The sequence below is a fragment of the Strix uralensis genome, chromosome 25 (genome assembly GCF_047716275.1).
Source record: "Strix uralensis isolate ZFMK-TIS-50842 chromosome 25, bStrUra1, whole genome shotgun sequence".
Taxonomy (NCBI): Eukaryota; Metazoa; Chordata; class Aves; order Strigiformes; family Strigidae; genus Strix; species Strix uralensis.
In genome coordinates, this window is record NC_133996.1 from 4,778,803 (window position 1) to 4,796,980 (window position 18,178).

The window sequence follows — 18,178 nt, forward strand, 5'->3', positions numbered from 1 at the left end:
TCCACACAGAAAATTCATCCAGCAGGAAAACTATTCCAGATTTCCCCTTTGCCAGCAGGGAGAGAGTCCAGCTGAGAATAAGAAAAATCGCAAGAAATTGGTAGCAAGGATGAAAACCTTGGAGCGCCCTTCTTTGCAGTAGAGGGATGGGTTTTCCATATGTTGGAGTACACGCAGTAACTCCACATTCCAGGGTGGCACATTGTGAGAGCAGAGAAACCCTGTCCTTGTTTAAATTGATGGCCCCATTCCCATAGCCTGAAACCCTGGCCTGTTTTGAAGTCAAAGCGATCACGGTGTAATAGGAGGAGGCATTAAAATCTGAGTCTGTGCACAAATGGAGAAAGCACCTGGAAAAAGAAACCTCCCTGAGGAAGCAAGTCCCGACCAGACTAAGGCCCAAAAAACATTAATCCTCTGGAAAACAGTAAGGAACAAGGAGTATCCAAGTCTGGTTTCGCATGGGGCATTTCAAAGGGGACAAGAAAAGCAGAGGTGTGTTTGCTGCAGAAGGGGCTTGCGTCCTGCTCCGGGGACGTGCTGTGACAAAGCTTCACAGCCATGGAAAACATACAGCTCATCCTGGAAAAGGAATGGCCAGCAAAGGCTGCGGGGTGAAATGAAGTTCGATTGAGACATTTCGAAGTAGAACATTTAGTCGAGGAGCAAGAGCCGATGCCTACCCAATTCCCATGGGCTCGCTTTCCTAACTCCCCCTTGGCCTTTCCCATTCAGCAGGAAGCAATCCAGTCTGGGGGGGTCACTTCCAGTTCTGACACTCGCCAGCTCTCACTAAACAAAAGCCTTTACCATGCAGGGGTGTTTTTTTGAAAGGATTCCTAATTACAGCACGGTACCTGTTTGAGGCTCCACAGGGAACGAAGCCAAAGACCCAAACGTGATCAGAAGTAACTGCTGAAACTTTGAAACTGGCAGCACTGGGAGCCAGCGCTCAATGCATCACATCTGAAACAATCAGATAAATAGATCAGATCAAAATGTATGTGGAAAAATACTACGACTGCCAGGCTTTTGAATTCAATAACCAATTCTGCTGAAAGCCTTCCAAGGGAATTTAATAACGCCGTAAAAATGAAGTGTGGGTTACAAAAAGATGCATTTGTTTTCGGGATAGTTTTGTCTTATCTCTTTGTATGGCCAGGCAACAACAGCCGGCCTGTTCTACAAGCAATAGTTATTAGTTTTCATCTCTACCACTAATGCAACTTTCTTTTATCAGAACTTCATTTACAGGAAATTCCTTCTGACATAAAATAGGGCCACATGTTCTGACGGTGAAAATTAACATGATAATCACGGCTTCTGAATGTGAATGTAACAGAGGAGATGGGAAATAACTTAGGCTGATCATATTTCCTGGTAAGGTGACTCAAAAGTAGAAAAAACCCACCATAAATCAACAACAGAATTCCCACTGGTGTCCCACATGCCTGAGACTGAAAGGCAGGAAAGCAGCCCAAAGACACACATCTTCCCAGATCCTTTCCATTAGACATTTAAACCCAAACCTCTGGTTCAACATAACACCCCGTTTATGTATCTTATCAAAGTCTGAAAACAAAGGGGTTCCCATGTGGAACAACAGAAGTCCTGCCACCCCCACCTAGCAGGAAGTATACGCGGAGGGGGGGAGCAAGACCAGAGAGGTGAAATCCCAGAGCCTCCTTCCGCACGCAGGGCTCCCAGAGTCGAGGGCTCTGCCTGAGCAAGAGCATCCAGCCAAGGCCCGAGGTGTGCAGAGGAGCAAGAAAGAGCAGGAGCATTTCAAGACACCAGCGGGGCAAACATTTCTGTTACCTGCATCGCCGTAGGACAGAAAAATCCCAGCGGTGGATCTGGGCCAGGCCTTGGAACAAAGCTGATCCTTGGAATAAATCTTTACTCCTGCTAAAGACATGCATGCTTAACTTGATGCCTGTGATTAATCCACTGGCCTCAGGGATTTAAATCTGTGAGCACAGGCAGAAGTATCTGCAGAATGGTGGTCTGTGAGAGCGGAAATTTTCAGGCATGGCTGTTTGAAACAAAAAGCTTTCGTTGTGACTGGTGCTGAGCTCCGTACGAGCGTCTTGGTAAGCAAACTTACCAATAAGCTTTACAGTGTCAGGCATGCTGGGCACCTAAAAACCCTCCCTATTTGTGATGCAGCCACTGAACTGCAGGAAGGCAGCAGCTCTGCTCTGGAAGTGTATGTGACTACAAACACTGTTCGTGCTCACTTGTGTAGAAGAGAAAACAAGAGCAGAGTTTTAATGTAATACCAAGGATTTATTTCTAAAGGAAACTAGAACCATACTATTTATTTGGGGGGTTTAAATTTTGCCAGGCAAAGTGTTCTGAGTTACTCCAAGAGTAGGACATTTTTATTTATGGAGTTCCCTTAATCCATTATAAAAATCCTCTAAGCTAAACCAGCTTCCTGGTATCCAAATCTCTCGGATAACATAACTCACTCCCAAGATGTTTATTTACCAATAACTATTCCTCTAGGCAAAGCTCACCAGCCAGTACCTTCATCCCTGGGATAATGCTAAGTCCCCATCTGACAACCTTATTTCTCTTGGGGAATTACACAGGCATGAATTTAGAAACACAGTTTTTGTTTTCACAACTTGCTCTAAGGAACTTTATCTTCCCAAGCTGCTGAATGAACCAATTATCAAGAGAATGTCACAAGAATGAACAAAAATGTTCCATCGCCAAGGGCCACGCAGCTTTGCAGTGACCAGAGGAAAGGCGGTGGGAGAAAGGATGCTGATCCCAGATCCAGCCCTTGTCCCAGGAACTGTTCCGCAGGTACTCAGGACTCCAGGGTCAGAAGGGGAGCGGTGTGTGAACACCCCTGCACAGTCGTCCTGCTTAGCCTCGCAGAGGACATGCAGGCTAAACTGCCAGTTCAGTGGCTGGGCGCAGGGAAGAATCTGCCTTCAATTTTCTCCTTTTTTTTTTCTTCTGTTACTTCCTTCCAGAAACAATGTATACGGAAGAGCAAACTTGGCTGGGGATTATTTATTTTTTGCTACAAAAATACGGCATTTAATAGAACTCCTGCTAACCCCTATCAGATGGTAAACAAGCAATTTAAGAGAGCTGGTGCAGATGGGAATTGCTGTCCACGCACTGGCTAGATTACTCTGGGAATCAACATCTATTGTGAAATATTCTTCAAATCAACCAGTATTGTCACCTAGTTATTCCGAGCATGATGCAGGTCTTTGACAGAGGGCTTTAAAGAGGATCAACCCAAACATGCTTTTTATTTTACAAGACTTTTATTCTGTTTCACAGATTTGACTATTACAGCAGTGAAATTATTACAAGTGACTCATAACATTTAGTTCCAAATAAAAGTAGAAAACCACAAAAACGATAAAGGAAAGTTAAATGAGATGTGATGTGTGGTAAATGTGTTTTAAGAGCACAGAAAAAGTATATAAAAATACATTAGGATCAAGAATTTTGCAGACAGGTTTTGATTTAGTTACAATTTTGACACCACAGAATCACAGACTGGTTGAGCCTGGCAGGGACCTCTGGGTCCGTCTGGTCCAACCCCTCTGCTCAAGCAGGTGCCACCCAGAGCCAGTTGCCCAGGACTGTGTCCAGGTGGCTTCTGAATATCTCCAAGGATGGAGACTCCACCGCCTCCCTGGGTAACCTCTGCCAGTGCTCGGTCACCCTCAGAGTAAAAAAGTGTTTCCTGATGTTCAGAGGGACCCTCCTGTGTGTCAGTTTGTGCCCACTGCCTCTGGTCCTGGCACTGGGCACCACTGGAGAGAGCCTGGCTCTGTCCTCTTTGCACCCTCCCTTCAGGTGTTTATATACATTAATGAGATTCCCCTGAGCCTCTCGTCTCCAGGCTAAACAGTCCCAGCTCTCAGTCTTTCCTCATGGGAGAGATGTTCCAGTCCGTCAATGATCTTCGTGGCCCTTCATTAGACTCTCTCCAGTATGTCTGTGTGTCTCTTGTACTGGGGAGCCCAGAACTGGACACAGCACTCCAGGTATGGCCTCACCAGTGCCGAGTAGAGGGGAAGGATCCCGTCCCTCGTCTAGTGCAGCCCAGGGCACCATCCACCTTCTCTGCAGCCTCATGGTCAATCTGGTGTCCACAGGCCCCCCAGGTCCTTTTCTGCCAAGCTGCTTTCTGCCAGGTGCCCCCCGGCAGATATTGGTGCACGGGCACGTTCCTTCCCAGGTGAGGACTCTGCACTTCTGCTTATTGAACTTCATTAGGTTTTTATCAGCCCGCTTCTCCAGCCCGTTGAGGTCCCTCTGGATGGCAGCACGACCCTCTGGCGTATCAGTCACCCCTCCTCATTTTGTGTCATCGGCAAACTTGCTGAGGGTGCGCTCTGCCCCATCATCCAGATCATTAATGAAGATGTTAAACAGGACTGGATCCAGTATGGACTCCTGGGATACTCCGCTAGTTACTGGCCTCTAACTAGACTTCGTGCCCCTGATCACCACCTCTACACCCAACCGTTCAGCCAGTTTTCAACCCACCTCACTGGCTGCTCATCCACCCCATACATCAACATCTCCTTTGACAGTGCCAAAGGTCTTCCTGAAGTCCAGGCAGACAGTATCTGCTGCTCTCCCTGCATCTACCAGGCCAGTCATTTCATCACAGAAGTTTATCAAGTTGGTCAAGCGTGACTTCCCCTTGGTGAAGCCATGCTGGCTACTCCTGAAGAATTTTTTGTTGTTTGTGTGCCTGGAAATGGTTTCCAGGATTAGCTGCTCTGTCACCTCCCAGGGATTGAGGTGAGGCTGACAAGCCCTGGGTCCTTCTTCTTGCCCTTCTTGAAGATAGGAGTGGCATTTGCTTTACTCCATTCTTCAGGCACTTCTCCCAGTCACTGTGATCGATCAAAGATTACTGAGAGTGGCCTTGCAACGACATCTGCCACCTCCCTCAGCACTCGTGGGTGCATCCCGTCAAGGCCCATGGACTTATGTATGTCCAGTTTGCTTAACTATTCCCTGACCTGATCCCTTCCCCCCTGTCTATGGAACCTGGGATTTCTGAAGGCCAGTCTTGCTAGTAAAAACAGAGACAAAGGTGACATTTGGTATTTCGACCTTTTCCATGTTCTGTGTCTTGTTAAGCAGTGGGCCCACATTTTCCCAGTCTTCCTTTTGTCACCTATGTTCTTATAGAAGCCCTTCTTGTTGTCTTTGATATTTCTGGCTGAATTCAATTCCATTTGGGCTTTAGCTTTCCTAACATCAGCTCTGGATGCTCCAACAATGTTTCTCTAGTCCTCTCAGGTTACCCATCCTTGCCTCCACCCTCTGTATGCTTCCTTTTTGTGTCTGAGTTCAGCTAGGAGTTCTCTGTTCATCCACACAGGCCTCCTGGCATTTTTGCCTGACTTCCTGCTCATTGGAATGGAACTCTTTTGAGCCTGGAGGACACGATTCTTGAATATTAACTGGCTTTCTCAGGCCCCTCTTCCCTCCAGGGTTTTATCCCACAGGACTCTTCCAAGCAGAACTTTGAAAAGGCCAAAGTCTGCTCTCCTGACGCCCAGGTTGTGAGCTTGCTTTTCACCCTCCTTCCTGCCCTCAGGATCCTAAACTCCATCATCTTGTGGTCACTACAGCCAATGCTGCCTTGGTTCTTCACATCCCCACTGAGCCCCTGCTTGCTGCTGAGCGTGAGGTCCAGCAGAGCACCTCTCTTTGTTGGCTCCTCTGCCACTTGGTGGAGGAATTTATCATCAATCCACTCAAAAAACCTCCTGGATTGCTTATGTGCTGCTGTGCTGTCTCTCCAGCTGATAGCAGGGTGGTTGAAGTCCCCCATGAGGACCAGGGCCTGCAAATTCAAACCTGAGGCTGCTCCTATCTACCTGCAGAAGGCCCGATCCTCTTGTTCTTCCTGGTCAGGTGGCCTATAGCAGACACCCACTATAATGTCACCTTTATCTGTCCTCTCTTTAATCCTAACCCATCCCATAAGCTCTCAGTCAGCTCCTCATCCACTCCCATGCACTCCAGCTGCTCTCTCACATAAAGGGCAATTCCCCTTCCTCGTTCTCCTATCCTGTCCTCCTAAAGAGCCTAGAAAGCCTACCACCTAGAAAGCACAGGCTATTGAAAACTTAATTAGAAAGGTGATAAATCCAAGAGTATATAAAAGGCAAAAACGAAACAGAAAAACGAAAGGAGGATGTGTGTGTGTGTGTGTGTGTGTGTGTGTGTGAAGTCTATTTTATGGCAAACTTCCAGTCCTTTGACCACTATAAAGCAAAGTCAGTGGATTTCATATAAATTCTCTGTATAAAGGAATGTCTATGAACTGTGTACAATATGGCCCAGAATAAACATCTCATTATCAGGCTAATAGAGCTCCTCACAGAGGAAAAGAAGGTGCTTACGTCATGGTTTCATCTTCCCAATATAATACTGTCCGGAATTGGACTAGTGCCCCAAAATACCATTTTAGGAACAATGCGAATTCCTTTAATGGAAAGGAAATGCAGTAACCCGCCGACGCTGCAGAAACAGGGTGCTGGGCAATGGCCTCACTACTGCACACTTGCTTTAAAGTTCGTGTGGTTGACTGGCAGGGGGTGAGCCTCTGTGTTGAACACCCAGTCGTCCAGGGACAGCACGTCATCTTCACAGAACAGAAGATAGAGGTACCTGGAGCCACAAGGCAAGGGTGGGCGGGAAGAAGATGGACACAGAGGGAGATTTAAAGGCAATTCAAGTGGGACTCCAAGCACGCACAAGCAAGCGCTGTCCACAGGACTGTGATGGGGGCTGCCATGGGCCTCAGCTGCCAGGGTTTATGGTGATACATTTCCTGACTCCCTGCCTGAAAACTGCGAGCCCTGGAGCAAAGGTGGCAAAAGGGGATGGGCATCTGCGCCCAGCCACCCCACAAACATCAGCTCACGCTAGCAGCAAAGGCAGATCTGCACCAAGGGGCAGCACATTCAGGCCATGGCTCCTCTGTATGCAGGACATTAACCTGGCAGGGGAGACAGCTGTCTCTGAAACCATCAGAGCTAATTCAAGGGAGCTCAACAGTCAGAGTCTCCCACTTAGAGCAGCTCTAAATCACAGGAAGAGTCCTTTAAATCCAGCACATGAGCAGAAACCACGAGAGTGCCAATGAGTGGTTCTACAGGAGGAAACTACCAAAGCTTTGCAGCACCCATAGCCTCGCCCAGTTTTCCCCGCAGAGGATAAGATTTCCCCCTTATTATTAGAGACTTATTAAGCAGGCAAGAGTGTTGATGCTGCAGGAATTACGCTAATCTGAAAGGCCTCTGTGATACTAGACTTACTTCAGAGTCTCCGCGAGGAAAAAACTCTGTTGCATGTTGTCATGGGTTGGGGTTGTGGTGTAAACATCTCGGATGCCAGAAAAACCAGCTTCTACTCTACAATGTTTTTCCAGGGCCTGAGAAAGGAAAAGAAATCTCAGTAACACACAATAGCATGGAGTAACTCATTAATCATCATCAGCTGCATTACAAGTCAGCTTTACAAATCAAATTCCAGGTTTATAGTAGCCTCTGTCTCTCACTGAAGAGCGTGGTGATTACTCCAGACTCTGGGAATAAAGCTAGTTCTAATGAAATAGCGAGAGAAACATAAACCACCTAAGTGAGTTGATTGATTGACCTTGACGTTACACACATAGCAAAAACGGATCTCAAGTGGCAACTCCAGGCGTTTGCGAAGCCTCTTTTCCAGGGCAGTTGACAAATGACAGTTCTGCCATGAAAACGCAGCCCCTGCTAGGATGTGGGGCAGCAGCCAACGGGCTCTTGTGTGAGCTAGAAAGAGGTGAGGGACATTCTGGCTGGGAGGTCTTTGTGGGAAGCAGACAAGATAAAGGGCAAAGGCAGGTTTGCTGATTTTTCCCTGGTCAGCTACGAACCAGTGGTTCTGAGCAGTCCAGATATTTCAAATACAAGGTTGACTCCTTTCTGCAGAGGGCTGTTACATTAATAGCAGGTTTCGCTGTCGGCAGTGCTCCCTTCCATAAACCTCTGCTGTTTTGACTGACTGACTGATTTCAGCGTAGCCCAAAAGGGAGAAGAAAATATTCACAGTGATCAAGATGCCACACTAAATTGAGCTATTTTGTGTATTCCTGACCCACTGCTAATGTGTGTCTAACCTTATTTAAATAATTTCTGCTCTTTTTATTGACTGAATATATTTGTAAGAATCCAACAACCTGTAGGAGTTATTACTGCGAATTTTCCAACCATACCTTCACAACCTCCCAGCCCCACTGCCTGTACTTGGGATCGTGCGTCAGCCGCCACATGTACATGTAGCTTTCTACCACTTCTGGACGTAGGATGTAGTAGCGCTCGCTGAGTCTGGTTGCCATGGCTTCAGTTCCAGCATCAAAGCGAAAGGCTTCGGGGCCAAGTTTGGTATCTAGACAAAATCACACGCATGCAATGATCAGTTTGAGAAGAAAGCAGGTAAACAGACTGTCCAGGGGCTTTTCTGCTGCTCAGGCTGTCAACATTTAACTACGGTTTGCGTGAGGTCAGAGAAGCAGATCAGTCATGCTTGTGTATCAGATCAACCTCACAGCTGATGTCAGAACAGGGGCAACTGCCCAGAGTGCAGGTGCTGTGGAACTGCCACTCTGGGTGTTGCTCATTCTGGGGTATGACTTGGGGACTAGCTGGGTGAGGAGAAAGCGTTTCTGAGGGTGGATACAACAGACAAAACACTGACTTGGACCAGATTTGAGCATGCAGAGGCATAAATCTCCCCCATGGCTGAGCACTTTTGCTGCTATTTGCTCCTAGGAATTGCACTGCCCCTGACCCTGCGCGCAGAGTTCATCGCTGAAGACAAGCTCAGAACCCAGAGGAGAAAGAACAGAGAGGTACATCCTGTCGTAAAGGCTTGAAGAGAAAACACATTCAAAGGAAAATCTAGCCATGCAGCTGGCCCTGCCATCACAGAGATGTTGATACACTGCTCCCAGGCAGGGGGTTTATTTCACAATTATGTGCCCCAGACTGAGCCCTTTCGCCTGCACTGTGGCACGGAGGCTGTAGTAAGTGGGACTTGGGACCTGCAATCACTTCTGCCTTTCCTTCTGCTCCACTAGCAGCCTCTTTGAAAAGAAGACATCAGGATGATGTCTTAATCAATTTCACTGGTGTTTTATAAATAAAACATTAAGAGTACCTTGTCTTTGTGAGTGTCCCTTTCATGGACATCTCACTCAGATCCCTACTTTCAACACCAAACCTCTCCCTATTTGAAAACCGGGAAACTGAGCCTAGAGGTTGCTCATTTTCATGCCACAAGGCTTCTCTTGCTGCACCCATGTGTCTACCACAAGGCTGCATTTCAGGGAGTCATTTTATTTCTCTAAATATTTTGCACACCTTCCCCTGGGCCCTCCTGTCTGTGTGGGGATCTAACAGTGTTTGCTGGCTGGACTATTTGCTGAGAGCCAGGGTGACATGCACAGACATTCTCTGCAAAACAATGAGCTTGCTGAAACGACAGCACCGTAACCAGTGTGGGCAGGCTTGCTACTGTCCTTTCTAGGCTGATGGATATTGCTGAAGGTGAAAATTGGCTCCAGGCACTCACAACCAGAGGGTTATTAGTTCGGGTGGCTTGTTTTTAGCTCCGTAAGTGCTGGGGGGAAAAAAAGAGTTATTTGCAAACATCATTTCAGGTTAGCTTGAAGTTTATTGGGCAAACGTGCTGAACACCGGCTGCCAATATGGTCTTGCTGATGTGGTGATGGTGTGAAACAATCTTTGGGAACAGTTAGTGCAGACAGACCTGGGCTTGACAAGGTCCTGGAAAACAGACTGCTGCTTCGCTGCCTGCAGAGTCAGAAGAGCTGCAGTTGCCTACAGAGAAAGGAGCAGTGTCCAAAGCGAGCTCATCCTGCAGAAAGCCCTACAGGCAGAGAACTAACCCAGTCTCGTTCATCACCACTCACTGCTCTCCCAAAGCACTGACTGATAAGCACACTGCATGGTGAAACAAATTTTAGTGGACTTGTGAAATAGGAAGAGAGCTGGGAGAGGCTGAGCAACTTCGTTTTTTTGGTTCCTACTAGCAGCTGCAGGTCTCCAACACTGTCCTGTTGGGCTTCTCAGCTGCTCTGCTCCATATAGTGGGACACCCTGCAATGAATCTGTTAATCAACCCTTCTGGCCTGCAAAGGGATGTGGAAGGACAGACTCAAACTATAGTCTTGTTGGGAGAAGGCTAGTTGTATGACTGGGAGGCAGGATGAGGATTCAGGTCTGGGTTCATTTCCCAGCTCTGCCACAGGAGCTCACACCTGCCTGTCCCTCTGCTCCAGCTGTCCGCTACATGAAACTGCTTTCTCCTCTAAATATCCCAGAAAAGACAAGTGAAAATCATACACAGGGATGCAGATGCTGCTGAAGCACCAAATATCCTACTGCAAACCTCTGCCACACAAAAGCTGAGTCTCCTAAGGCTGTAGGTGATCCTGTACTAACATTTCCTAGGCAGCCCCCAGGTTTACCTGAGCGTGCATAAGACTCGTGACATGTGTTTGTTATTTCTGCAGCAAGATCCATGTAATGTTGCTTTCTCTCTTCTCCAGCATGTTCAGCTCCAAGTGCTATCATGCCCCCAGAGAAGCAAGCCAAGTGGCCCATTTTGTGATCCAAGATGCCACCCCTCCATTCAGCAATGTACGTCAATCCTCCAGCAGACTTTTTGACCAAATGCTTTTCTATTGCCTAAAGGGATGAAAATCAGGATTTCAGGATGCTTAGTGGACAGCAAGTACAACTTACTTCTTAGTGGACAGGAGTGAATACCAAGGAAACCCAAGGATCTAAGACATTTTTGCCTGAAACATTTTGATGAACAATGTTCCCCACAAAAAATACAGAGCAGCAAGCTGCTCCTTACCTCTAGTGCATCGTCGTACATCTTTTTAGCTTCAGAGTCTTTTTTGTCTGACATCAGCCAAGATTTGATGAGATACTCATAAAAGCTGTCCCCAAGTCCCCCAATGGAGACGTGGTCTGTAGTGGGAAAGCCAGAAAAGAACTTCAGGTTCATGATATACAATGAGCAGTTGCTTTACAAAGAGCAAACAACCATGTCCTATTTAATGCCCTTGTTCTCTCCTTCCTCTTTCCAGTTTCCTGGGGAGAGCTTGCAGCATTTCTTTTTCAAAAAGAAAGGTGGAAAGTGCAATCAGAAGAAAAATGTTCTGTCATTTCACAAAGCATTAGTATCCCTTACCAAAACTATTCAGAGGTCTTATTTTGCAACACTTATTTATACTGCAACTTGAAGATGCTTCCTGTTTATGAAGCAATCATCATAAATCCCAGCCTCGTAAACCAAGAGCAATGGCAGGTATTGATAGACCTCTACATATATGAAGCCACTGGGTGCTGCCTCCCTGCCTCAGGAAAGGGAGAACACATGTTGGATCCCACAGAGCTCCCGGCCAGGGGCTGCTGTAGGGACCTCTCCATCGTGCCATTTGTATTCCTGGCTCATGGTGGGACCCTGGGCCCTGGGGAAGGGTGGGGTTGTTGGCGTATTAAAATGATAAAGTCAGGTACAAGGATGTGCACTGAATATTTTCTTCTGCAGAAATCGGATTTTCAAGGCTATCTGTTCAGAGTACACTATGCTATGACCTTACTGGAGAGAAGGATGCTAAGGAATTGCAGAGTGAAATGGGCATGACAGCTGCAGGTTTCTGCCTGGGGGGAACCGCTGGATGGATTTATATCTTTAAATTGTACCACAGGGGGAAAAGCAGCATTCATTCTTTCAAGCAGCCAAGTACTCCCCTTTTTAGAAGAGCAAGACAAATTACCCACCATGGACTGAACCATCCCTGTTAATTAACAGTGTCCACCTCTGTGTCTGCAAGCATCCTCATTTTAAATGTAAGCAGATGCAGCAGGGTTTTTGGAGTTAGCTGTTCAGATTTTTATTTTCCCTTTCACTGTACATATCTAAAGTCCTGAGGCTTATTCTAAATGCTAAATCCTACCGCCAGAAGAGATCAACAGCCATGCATTTTCCTGACCTGAAGAGCAAATATCCCTGATACAGTGTGTCCAATGATCCATGGAATAATCCATAGCAAAACAATGAGATTAGACGCATGAATTTGGAAAAAAAAGAGGACAGACTATTTGCAAACACCGGCTGCACAGCCTGTCTTTAAAGAGAAGCTCTGTGATCCTAAGTGTGTCATTCATAAAATCACCAAAGCAGGAGCTCTGGTACATAATTGCTTTCCATATGGCATCAGCTTTGCCAGCATTTGCCTCCTAGGCACTTTGCATAAACAAACCTCTTATTTCAGCAGGGGACTGTGCTTTAATTTTCTAAAGGTAACAACTGCACTCAGAAGAGGTACAGCACTGCCTCTTCATTTAGAAGATCTGCTCATTCAGACAGGTCAAAGATACACCTTTTAAGAAAATCACAGCAATTCCAAGAAAAACAGCTTCCCACAAAGAGCTTTAATGACAAGAGAGAAAATGAGAGCCTGGCACCTACAGGGAACATCTCTGTGGCAGGCTGCAGCTGCCTCCCTACTTTGGTCCTAATCTATTTCTCACCAGCAGTATTGGAGATGCAGAAGAGGCTGATCAGCCTTTTCCCTCACTGGAATACGGATTCAGACCACAAGGTCGTATTATGAGCAACTGCCACAAACAGCCTGTGCCATGAGTTGCCCTCGTGACGTGAAAGTCTAGGAGAGAGGTTATCTCTAGTCTTTTTGCATAAATCAGCCCATCCCAGAACAAGTAAGAAGCTACTTTTAACAAGCTCCAAGAACCAGCAACAGGCCCCTCTATCTGTCAGCAAGGGGTGGGAGCAGGTCAGTACAATGAAGTTAAATTTGCGGACATAAATAGAATTAAATTAGTAGCAGAAGAGATGAATACTGAGTTTCAAGCTGACTATTTTAACCATCTGAATTAAGAGCACAGCTCTTCAGTTTCCCAAAGACTCTGTAATGATCAATTATCGCAACAGACAGGCACTTCTTCTCCTCTCAGCACCAATGAATAGGCAGAACTAATGCTCGTGTCTGGTAAAATGTGCAGTATGGGTGTCACTTGGGAATAACCTAAAGAAAATGGCATCTCAGGGGTGCGGTAGGGGATGGGAGAGTAGCTTTTCAAGTGGAACATACTGCAACAACTCTGCAGAGACAAATGTGGAGAGGAAGCTGAACTGCTTACAAAGGGATGGGATAACTCGGAAGATCAATTAATGGGACAAACACAGAAGCCTGTTTTCTTTCCTTGTGGCACCAAAGGGCAGCTCTGGTTTCATGGGACAACTGCAACCATCCCAGATGCTTTGTTGGGACACCTTTCAAACCAAGGCCTGCCAATGACCATCAGAGGTGCTGATACGGCAGTGAAAGGTCAGGGATTGCTCACAGCTAGAGCACTCTCACTGTCTCGGATGATGGCAGCCATGCAACTGCCTGTCTGTTATGATCAGAGCTATTAACACAGTAGTTAGAAAGGTCTGGAGCCATCTAGCAGAGCAAATGAGACATGGGGACACAGGGTAATGCAATGACTCACAGAAAACTGCTTAGACAATTTAAAAGTAATCCACTGACAGGTTAAAAACAGCTTCTGCAAAAAGAGACTTTACTTTCCTTTGACAGAAGAACATGAAATCCAGCAACTCTCCCTTGCCAAAACAAGCAAATCCCTAAGAGTGGAAAGTTAAGGTCAGAGATCTGGGGCACAGCAGCAGAAGTAGCCTCTCACGTTCCTACCAGAGGGCAAGCTTCTGCCCTTTGGGGGCACAGAAAGAGGGGTACGGTCTCTTCTCCGGGTAAGGAAGGGGCGGGAAAGTAAATAATCTTTCCTTGGGTACACTGCTTCTAATATTTCCTTGCTCTTTTCAAGCCCTTTCCTGGTTATTGCTCCTCTTTCATATCAAAGCAGTATCTATTCCCATGTCTGCAGTGCTGGCCAGTGCTGGGCTCCCAGCGAGAGAAAAGGACACAAACTTGTCTCACCCTTCTTGCACAAAATTGTACTACCCAGAGGCACCGTGGTAACAGGTACATGAATGCACACAAGAACACATCCCTATATCCTAGGGGGATCTGTAAGCCCTCTGCCTCTCCAGCTGGTTCCTTCCTTGATGCAGCAGACTCAGGAGGTAAATCCTACAGCACTTCTGCTCACAGCCCTCCTGTCCAACTCCCAAGTAGGTCTGTGGGCTATGTGATGACTGCAGGATGAGGTCTTAAAGAGATGTGCTGATTTCTAATATCTGTGTGATGAACCATGTACCATTATCCTCCTCCGTGCAAGAGAGGCCCTAATTCTCTCCGGAGGTGAGACACTCAGCTGGAAACAGGGCTGATGGAATAAGTGTACATTACTATATTGCATCTTACAAACTGGGTTGCATTATCTAATCACATGTATAACAGGCTGCACGACAAGACATTTCCTTGGCTTGCCGCTCTGACAGTTGCTATTGCTTCCTGAAGAATAATGGAAAGACTGAAATGCTCCAGGCAGGACTCTGAATGCAGAGTGATACCTACGCTGCACCCAGTTCCCTGTCACTGGGCTGAGAAAGTTGGGATAAAGGCCCTGCGGCTTCTCAACTCTGTTCAGGACTTTCCGGATGTTCATCACCTAGGAAAGATGAGAGACAAGAAGTATGTTACTTCTCTGCTGAAAAAGCCGACTGCTTTGCCTGCTGCTGAGAACTGTGTAATTCATCAGTGCTGATCCCTGGCTGAACAAGTCCAGCAGCCGGTAAGCTGTGAATCACCATGCAGGCAGAACCCAGTGACACGGCTCTCGGTGAGAGGCTTGTGATGGAGAAGCTTTCGGGCTGGACTTCTCAGCACAATTTTATCCAGCTCTGTGGGATTTTAGAAATGATTCTAAAAACCCTGCAAGGCCCCAGTTCAGCAAGCAGTGGAAGCAGTTCACTAACAGTGGTCCAGAAGCAAACCCGAGGATTTGGGATCTGGGTGGAAATGTATGAGATGCAGAGTGTGATTTTTTCCATGATCCAAAGAGAAAGGAGTGGCAGGGATAAGTGACTCACACAGTACTTAAATTCACCATGTGGTCACTTAACATGATGAATTGGGGCCTTTAATTTCAACAACAGACAGCTCCTTTAATACGCTAGAACAGCCGTACTTATTCTCTAAAACCTCCCTTGGTTTCACCCCCATTAAATCCAATAGGTCTTTCCCATAAGGGACAAAGTTAAATGGTATGCAGCATAAATATTCTATTATAACCTACAGAGCAGCTAACACACTCTAAACCTTTTATAAAATTAGACAATTTGTACGCCAAAAGCTGGCTACAGACTTAAGTCGGTGCTTCCAAGTAAGTCGTCAGGCTGCATAATATTTACTGAAGTTTAGTAGCATGGCATATTAATGACATGTTTGAATAAAAGACACAGATGGACTTTATTCTTGCTAAAATCACACAAGTCTCAAGCTGCAAGTTAATGAGTTGATCTGTTTCTCTGAAGTAATTTCCCACAGGATGGGCTGTTTGAGCCCACATCATCCTACATTTTTTCTCTCAGAGGGTGTTAGGATGAATGTGGTACATTTTCTGTGGCACACCCCAGGCATGCTCAGCTCAGGAGAGTCCTTTAGAAAGGTTCTGCCCTTATCCCTCTATGGGCTTAAAGGCAAAGAGGAAAATGTGTTAGGCTGGGGACAGAGGCTTGACCCTGGCTCAGAATGCCACAGTTTGAACCTGGAATATGGATGCAATTCTAGTTTTTAACAGTGCATCTTCTTGCCTTTGTGTTTTCAGTGCTCAGCTCTCCCCCCCCCCCCGGCTTCATTTCCCTCGCGCACGTTTTGTTTCCGTACCACTGTTCCCTTTACTGGTCTTTTCTCAGCTCCCCCCTTCCTCTGAGCAATTTGTCATTATCATTGTCCTCAGGAATTTTTAGCTTGTCTCCTTTATTTCAAATCACCAGTCTTTCTTTACCTTCCCTACAGAGTTTCCTGGGCTTCTAGTTTTCCTTCAGCCTCTGCTTTTCTCTCCTGCTCACCCCTCTGTGACATTCCTCTGCTCACCCCACCCTTCCCTTACTGCTTTCCCTACACTCCATCCTATTCTCCGTTTTGCTCTCCTAGCTTCTTCTTTCTCTTTCCTGTCTCTTCTTCAAATTCTCTTATTGTTTCACAACTGACAGACCTGCACTGGAAATATCCTGGAAAAGTACCATTTTGAGCTTTTTACTGGCAATCCTAGAACCACTGTCTGTTTTCACCCCACCGTGGGACTCTGGACAGGCCCCATTTCCTTTAGGCTCATGGGGGCAGTTTGGATTCTAACTGGAACAATTTGTCTCCATCAAAGCTGGTTCCTCAGGGATGTGCAGCGAAAGCTAATGACTTGCTGGTATCCAACAGCATATTTATTAAGTTGCTCTCACATGCACTATAAGATCACTTGTGGAAAAAAAAGCTCAAGGTAATGTATAATATTAATAGATTTTCAGTTACTAGTTACACAAAAGGAATCCAATATGTCAACTGTCAGATCTGTCCTACACAAGAAACCTCAGCAGAAATCTTCCTGGCTGGAGCATAACATTTAATGCCTGTTTAGAGTAAAAAGGTCTGCAAGTACAAGGCACTACTATTAGGATATCAGAATTAACAATTATCTTTGCAGTCTGCATCCAACAGATGGTTTAATTTTGGCTGTGTCTTTGTCTGAGCAAGTTTTTGCTACAACTTCACATGACTGAGACATTGGGAGAAACATCCCCATCTCCCCGGTGGCTGCAAGTGAGGGAGAGGCAGGCGAAGGGGCTACAGCAAATGGACAAAGAAAACACGGGGGTAGCTGCTTTCCAAGGGCTGTTGGTGCGATGGGATCTCCAACGGGAGCTTGCTGTGGCCTTTTCAGTGAGCTGGTGCGTAGCAGGCTCTGAGGCCCGCAAGACACAGGTTTCTGAACCCCGTGTCCCACTCTGGAAGGTTTCTCTGGTGAGTTGTACTGGTACTGGGGAGAAGGAACACACTGCTGCCATGTTGTCTGCTGCCCGCAGTGCTGCTCTGCTCCAGCACTGACCCCAGGAGAGACCAGTTCACTAAAGACCAGGCTGGGAAGTACTTGCCTTTTCTGCAAACACCGGGTTGCCAGAGAGCTCCGAGAGGTGCAGGAATTCCAAGTGCAAGGTACCAAATTCTGCTAAGATGCTGCTTCCAGCAGATGCCCAACCCCAACTCCAACTCATGCCACTGCAAGGAGAGAAAAGGGAGCCTTCACTGCCAGGAAAACACAGCCAAAGCCTGAGGTCCCCCACCGCCCCAGTGCAGATCCTGCCTTTGCTACGTGCATGCACTGCACACCAGGTCCCAGCAGGGGCCATGTAAAGGACATACATAGATTTTTAGGGTCTCACAGGAGCAGTTCTAGTGGGATGGAGCAATAGTTTTACACAGGATTGTTTAGGATAGGGCAAACACACAGACTGCACATGCTGGGAAGCTGCAGTTTTTGTGCGAGAGTATTCCCTCCCAAACTCAAAGCAAACCTTGGAAGAACACTGACAACCTGCCCTACACAAGACACTTTGAGATAAAATGTGTCTGTAAGCAGCCTGGGCTGAACTCTCGCATCTCAAATGTCCCACAAGTCCAGCAAGCCTGCTATTTTATGGAGAATGCAGACTGTCCCTAAGCACCTTGCTTCAGCAAGATCTCACACTCTTTATATATATTTGACATTGACATTCCCAGTGTACGTTTGCTTGCAAGGGGATACAGCGACATCAACACTCAGGGAAAGATGCCATTGGACAAACCTGACTGTAATGAAAAGCCATGGGGAGTCTTAACATCTGCAGAGGACAAAGCTCACTCTGAAAGCACCCCACTGGTGCTCATCTCATGTGCTCTGCAAGAACAGGAGAGCCAGCATAAAGCTACAAGAGGTGGCAAACACTGTCTGAAGCAGCCAGTTATATAAGTGCCTCTGTTCCTACTTTTGATGTACTGGGATCCCTTCTCAGTTTTCTGTTTGTCTCCCCTCACCCTGTCAAATCCATGCAAAGAGAGAAATCAGCACTGAAGCAAAGCAAGGAGTCCACTGTGGCGATGAGGAGGGCATCACTTCTCCCTTCAGTC

The 18,178-nt window shown here is 46.7% G+C and overlaps 1 protein-coding gene across 2 annotated transcripts in view; it reads right to left on the reverse strand.

Annotated features, from left to right (window-relative positions):
• Nucleotides 1-3,274: 3,274 nt before the first annotated feature.
• MAN1C1 (mannosidase alpha class 1C member 1) overlaps nucleotides 3,275-18,178 on the reverse strand; it is a 68,050-nt gene continuing 53,146 nt past the window's right edge. Inside the window, exons 7-14 of one of the 2 annotated variants that reach the window (XR_012632256.1) lie at nucleotides 17,167-17,290; nucleotides 14,594-14,687; nucleotides 10,939-11,054; nucleotides 10,544-10,763; nucleotides 9,823-9,893; nucleotides 8,267-8,439; nucleotides 7,329-7,444; nucleotides 6,469-6,678 (exon numbers count right to left, since the gene is read on the reverse strand). Coding sequence is in view for 1 of the 2 variants with exons in the window: in XM_074894685.1 (XP_074750786.1) it covers nucleotides 6,561-6,678; nucleotides 7,329-7,444; nucleotides 8,267-8,439; nucleotides 10,544-10,763; nucleotides 10,939-11,054; nucleotides 14,594-14,687; nucleotides 17,167-17,290 (961 nt within the window). In the remaining variant the exon portion in view is untranslated. Of the gene's footprint in view, nucleotides 6,679-7,328; nucleotides 7,445-8,266; nucleotides 8,440-9,822; nucleotides 9,894-10,543; nucleotides 10,764-10,938; nucleotides 11,055-14,593; nucleotides 14,688-17,166; nucleotides 17,291-18,178 lie in introns of both variants that reach the window. The other variant, XM_074894685.1, reaches the window with a different exon arrangement.